The sequence below is a fragment of the Cynoglossus semilaevis genome, chromosome Z (genome assembly GCF_000523025.1).
Source record: "Cynoglossus semilaevis isolate Cse_v1.0 chromosome Z, Cse_v1.0, whole genome shotgun sequence".
Lineage (NCBI taxonomy): Eukaryota > Metazoa > Chordata > Actinopteri > Pleuronectiformes > Cynoglossidae > Cynoglossus > Cynoglossus semilaevis.
The window spans coordinates 3474619-3481074 of record NC_024328.1 but is presented as its reverse complement, the minus strand read 5'-3'; the positions used below and the strand labels follow the sequence as shown (position 1 = coordinate 3481074).

General features: G+C 45.1%; 1 protein-coding gene across 13 annotated transcripts in view; it reads left to right on the top strand.

The window, feature by feature from the left end:
* mef2cb (myocyte enhancer factor 2cb) overlaps positions 1-6456 on the top strand; it is a 74625-nt gene that overhangs the window by 27418 nt on the left and 40751 nt on the right. For all 13 annotated transcript variants that reach the window (XM_008335771.2, XM_017043075.2, XM_017043073.2 and 10 more), the window contains one exon: positions 4377-4606. In XM_008335771.2, coding sequence (XP_008333993.1) covers positions 4553-4606 — 54 coding nt within the window. In that variant the 5' untranslated portion in view covers positions 4377-4552. The remainder of the gene's footprint in view (positions 1-4376; positions 4607-6456) is intronic.

Genomic DNA, 6456 nt, shown 5'->3' with positions numbered 1-6456 from the left:
ATTATTTTATTTATTTATTTATTTTTTTCATACACGTTTGCTCGGACCAAATGTGTTGCAGATGTACCATGAGCTGAGGCTGTGCTGCTGAGGTGGGGCTTCATAAAAAACATTACCAATCCATGATAAATCATCTTCCCCAATTTGCTACAACAAGTAGAATTAGGATTGGGGGAATGTGAGCATCAGCAGAATCTGGTACACACTGCATTTCCAGAAGGGCTTCTTTCATTTTTTTTTCTTTCTCTGAATGATGACTGAAGTGGACTCAAGATTTGTTCTTGGAACTGGATTTTACATGCGTTTCAGTTTGATTAATTTTGATCCTGGGTCTTTATTCAGAGAACTTGTCTTAAGTCTCTGTCCTCAATAACAAATCCACATTAACAAGCACCCAACAGACCGTCTATTAGAATGTGAAAAAGCGCCATGTGCTGTATATTAGTTTTTAGTGACTAAACACTTGGGAGAGAGGCGACCTAGAATCAAGCCTTGTGGTGCACTGAGTGTATATGTTCTCATCGTCCTCTCAGCTCTACTTCTGAGACACAGAGAGGGAGAATGCTCATTAGATATATGTGCTGAATTGCTGCTCCCTCTCCATCTCTCTCCCATCCTCCCCAACCTTCATCCTTCTCTCTCTCTCTCTTTCGTTCCCCCTCTCTCCAATTGCGCCTCTATCCCTGTCTCTCTCTTTCTCTCTTTCCCGCTCTCCGTCCGTCTGCTTAACAGATGGGAGGGTCATGGGTACAGCTCTTCCCCTCCCCCTGGAGAGGCCTGGTGCCTGTTCAAAGGATTCCTCTTTATGCTTCACTCCATTTCCCTATCTCTTCATTAAAAAAAAAAAAAAGTTTTTCTCCCTTGTCTCCTCGTTCTCTTTCATTGTCACCTCTCCAAATCAAAGAGCAGAGAGTTGGAAAGTGGGGTACACAACAAGCAGAGGAGCAACCACTGTCCATCTGCCTGCCTGATGCCAACACACTCTCTGTCCTTAGCAATTGCCTGCTCTCGTCTCTCCCTTCAGTTTCCAGATTGGTATGAAGGCAGACTTACCATTGGTCAGACTCCTCATTGAAGACAAATAAAGTCTTTGGTGTATTATTCATTTTCTTCAACTCAATCCCTTGCTTGCTCACGCCTTACTTTGGGATTAGCAAATTGGCTGCAAAAGCTTGTTAGTTCTTTCTCCTGTGCATCTTCATTCATCCTCTTTTCCTTTCTCACCTCGTTTGCCCTCTCAAGGTCAGATGTGCTTGTGAAAAATTCCTGCTCAGGATCCCTGCCCTTTGCCACTTGACACTTGTTTACGAAGCAGTGCTTGTTTTTGCACGTTCCTCCTTCACCTCCCCTTTAGCTGTGTGGTTAAATTGGATTGAGTGATTCAGTGGTAATCTGTTAACTGATGCTCCTTTCAACACAGGGGAAGGAGAAGGGAAAGGGAACATGATGGGGAGGAGGGAACTCGATTTTTAACATGGAGCTGCCTGGCATTCATTTGGGATAGGGGTGGGTGTAAAGAACAGTGGTGTGGCTTATGGTAGCTAGGAAAGAAACTTTCTCTGAGTGGGTGGAGGTAAAAGAGGCAAAACTGAGAGGGGATAGATGAGTGGTGGAGGTTCTGAGGCAGGGAAGTGCATGCCTAAGTTGCAAGCAGCAGCACAGCCTCACCTCAGGGAGCATTGGCTGGTGCTGGGAGCCAGAAGTAGGGATTAAATGTTCAGGACATCAGCTTAGTCTTAGCATTAATGTTACATAAGGCCTAAGGTGTTGCCCCTGCGGGTGTTGACATTGAGAGGTTCAGTTGTGCTCACTGAGCTGTGGGTGGAACGAGCAGGAGGTGGAAGTGGTGGCCAGGAGGCAGAGATCACAGAGGTAACGCCTCCTTGTTTGGAGCGATGCCTGGGCTGGGTAGTGTTGAGCACAAAGACTGGGAGGGATTGTCGCTGTCAGCCTGTGATTGAGGTACGCCAGCTTGATTGATATGCTTGTCTGGCTGTCTTGTGCCAAACGATGTTAGTGTTGGTTTGTAATCCTTGTTTGTCTGACAACATACTTCATTGGTTTGTTTTTGTTCTTTTTGTTTCCAGAGTGCAGTTTTTTGTTTTTGCTCCATAGCTGGGTGTGTTTTCTTCAGAGCAATGTTAAAATATTTTGGATGGCCTCCTCTGAGTTATTTTAGATTGTATTATTATGACGGCGCAGTCTGGCCAGTGGGCGTACTCCACACCAGCAACTTTGTCATGCAGTTTATCATTGCTGCAGTTGTTTGGTCTCAAACGGTTTTCTTTTGCTGCCAATGAATATTTTGAATTGAAGATATAATACACAAAAGATTGATGTCATGTTTTTTTAGGAGATGTAGTACACATGGGTTCCCCAAATGTAATTATCTAAAAATTCCAATTTAACAATCACAAAAAGCATAGATCCTTTTATTTTTTTAGCACTGATGCTGTCATCTCTCTGCTTTTTCTAATTCCCCCTTCCTTTAAGAAGACTTCTGGATGAGTTCTATTAAAAAAAGAATAAAGCACATTTAGCTAGTATGGACTAATACAATAAAATTAACTATTAACCATAGGCTCAGATGGTGTTTCTATTAAAATCAATGATTGAATGGTCTTCTTTTCAAAATAAATACTCTGTTTTTTATCAAGGACTTTAATGTATATAAAACAACAGTGTTGTTCCAGCACATGTAAGCCATATAGCTGCTTTCATAGCATCTCGTCAAGATATTTGCATTTGCCTTTGGACTCGTAAAGCCCAAACACTCATTTGCGTTAGATTATAGATAATACCCTACAGGCCTTTGGTATGTCACTATCACTCGTATGCCTGGATGTTCCTATTACACACTTTCATTATCAGTGTCCTACTCTCTAGTACAAAGAGGTCAAGTGCATTGAAATGTGCTGCACTCACCTCAGGGGTTTAGAGCCTTCTTGTGCTTTCTCATGCATGTTACTCAATAAATACATGGATTCAGGTTGAGGTGGAAAAGGGGGTAAAAAGGGTAAAGAAAGTACATTACAATGTTTCTGTATGTGTGTGGTAGCGCTCACATGAGAGAGCAAGGGTTTTATGAGAGAAGAGAGAGACTGAGACTGACATGTCTTTTGGTGAGGCAGTGTCGTCTTCCACATCAGTGTCTGATGCTTGTGCTGCCAGGTGCCGGAAATCTGGTTCAGAAAGGAGAGAAGAGAGAAGAAGGGGAAAGTAGAGAGAGAGGGAGAGAAAAAAAAGGCAGGGTAGATGGAAGAATTTTTTTTAATGTGACGGCAGTGACAGCTCCCCTGCATTGCACTGAGCTTAAATAATGGGATGCTCATTTGCATAACGAGGGACGTTATCACCTCTACTGTCAAAAGAAAACACAACAACAGTTCTTGTGCTCCTCCCTGAGATAGATTGGGTTGGCCTACTTTAGCACTCTGGAGAGATGCACTGGAGCTCTGGCTTAGCCAAGCTCTCACAAGAACACACACACACATACACACACTCGTGCGTGCACACACACACACACTTACACGGACACACAGTCACTCACTCACGCTAACTTTTTGGAGCACAGCTTTCTTCTTTGCACATGCAGTCCAGCTCAGCAGCTGCTGGCCTATGCTCAAGAAACTCAGGTACAAACACACGCAGAGTAATCTGTTGTCACACAAGCAAACATGCATTTGTTCACATGCTTCTCAGATGTACTTTCTGACATTCAGCATCTCCAGCTGGAATAACTTCATGTTGGAATTTTGTTTGATTTCAGTCTCTTAGAAACACAATTTTACTATCAGCCATCAAAAGATGATAGACTTTGGCACTTCCTTATTGTTTTTTTTTTTAACTTGGCTTTATTTTGTCAGTACATGGTAAGACTGAGCTCACTTTTACATCTGCTTACTATCTTGTGACGCAAGTCTCAGCCATTTTTGAGATGTGCAGCAGATAGCGTGGAAATATCTGTGTCTGGCAGTTTTACTGTCAAAAGACTGTAGTTTCGTGGGAAGGAACAAAATGCATTTCTCCGTCTGAATGTAATGTTACAGTGTTGGTGATTAGAGCATTTAAGTTAGCAGCACTTCCAAAACACTGTCAAAGTCTCTGTGAACGAGGCAAGATCCTGACAGCGCTGTCTCCTTATAGTTGGTGTCTTAGAAAAGAAGAAAAAAAATGCAAAATCTGATTTGCATGATATCGACAATGAAAAACACAGCAGCTCTCACATTGTTGACAGATTCTTTGTCTTTCTTCACCCTCCCTGGTGGCTGCCATGATGCCACTTTTATTTTTTTTTTTTCTCCTCAGTTTTTTTCCATATTTCATTGTATTTAATACTCGTCCTCTCCTCCCCCACCTCTTTTCTGTTCTTGCAGGTACAGATGCTGGAATCTTTGAGCTGATTGAAACAAATAGAAAGCAAAGAAAAGACAGTTAAAGGACGACCAGAAGAGTGAAGAGAAAGGTGACGAAAGGGAGAGGAAGAGAAAGGAGAGAGAAGAAAGCACAAAGTTTCTTTAGACAAAAGGAGAGAAAGAAAGAGACGGGGACGATGGGGAGGAAAAAGATTCAGATCACGCGGATTATGGATGAACGCAACAGACAGGTGAGTCCCAGGGGGATGGGAGGATGGATGAGTATGAAGGTGGAGGAGGTAGGAAGGAGAAACACCCTACACCCCACATAGCACTCGACAATAAAGGTCTTCTGGGAGTCTGGCATTATATGAACTGGGGGACAGAGGAGTGTGGTGGGGTAGAACAGTTACCACTGTGGATGGAAGGGTTATGTTGGCTTGTAGTAGCAGGTGTGTCTCTCATCAATCTACAAAAACAAAAAGACACCTGGAGCACGTTCCATATGAAAATACAGGCTGGTGGTCTGCCTGCTGGGCATTGCTGCTTGACGCACCTCCGCCAGTGCCTTTGTGCTCATCTGCTGGCGTGCTCACCTGAACACCTCCCTTGGCCCCACTAGTGCCTGAGTGTCACTAGTGGTGCCAACGTACCTCAAGGGTGATTTCCTTGGTATGATCACGGGGTGGGGATTAGGGGTGTGGCAGGGGAATTATTGGGGGTCATCCTTATACTTACCTTCAGGGTATGGGAAGGGACTGGGGTAAGGGATGAGGTGGAATGGGGTGGCTTGCTGGACTATGGCTTTTCCTGAATAGTTGGTTGTTTTTTATAAATTGAATATCTTAATGTAAGACACATCTTCAGTAGTGGGCCTTAGGGTCATCGAGTGTTTTGGCCATTATCACTAGACACTCTCCACCTAGGAAGGCCCCGCTGGGGTTGATCATACCCCAGGGTGTGTCTTGTTAATTAATTACTATTAGGTTTGTAACTAGATTCCTAACTTAGATTGGTGGCCTTTTCTGCGCTAGAGTTACCGTTTATTATTTAGTTATGCCTATTGTGTTTACTATTGTGGCTAAATTTACGTTAAAGTGAATGGGTCATGCTTTGTTTGGCCCCCAACTCACCTCTTTCCTCCTGAGCTACAGCCAAAAGCTGCCCTTCTCTGCCTCTTCTGCCAGTTCCCTCATGGCTTTCCTGCGCCCTGCTCCTGTGCATCCCACGTCGACGACAAAGCCCCTGCATCCTACTTCAACGGGGCACATGATGGTTTTCCAGCCAGCCTCTCTGAATTCTGCTGCCAAGTCTGCGTACTTTGCATGTTTCTGCTCGTTGGCAGCCTCCATGCCTTCCTCCAATGGGACGGTAAGCTCCACCATCAGAATGGTCCTGCGTGGTTCTGACCACATGATCAGATCTGGCCGGAGCAAAGTTTATGTGATCTCCCTGGGAAATTGGAGCTGTCTCCCCAGGTCAACCCTCATCAACCACTCGCTGCCTGGTGAGAGTACCGTTGGTGTTACTCTCTGGCGAATGTAAACCGTATCAGAGGTATTGCTGAGGTGGAAGGTGTGTTGTTGGCCTTCTGTCTGCATGACTCCGCCACCTCTGCCAGCTTCCCTAACACCAGGACACCTGTAGCGGCCTTGGGACAATGCGGTATTACAGCCTCACAGGATATGCTGGAGGCTTGCATTGCCAGTGCTGCACAGGGCACGGGACTCTTTTGCACCAAACCACAGGTGGAGATTTCTGGGACAAGGCATGGTATCGTAGGACGACCTGATCAAGAAGCTGAGCCTGGCCTGGGGGATCTTCCACATATCAGTCCACCGTTTGTAACACCTTCCCATGACATCCAGCCTCCCTGTCGGCTCTGAACCACTGCTTTGATTTTAAGGCGTTCCAGCTCGGTCCTTGTCACCTCTGCCACCACCATGGCTTTCTGCTTTTCTTTCGAGGCCTTTGACCAGAAGAGGGTGGTCTTGCTCCATCCAAGGCCTGCTCGGCCCTCCTGGACACTGCCGACTACCTCACAGTGTTTATCCTGCTCTGTCCACCTCTTCCTGGCCGTTTGTAACACCTTCCCATGACA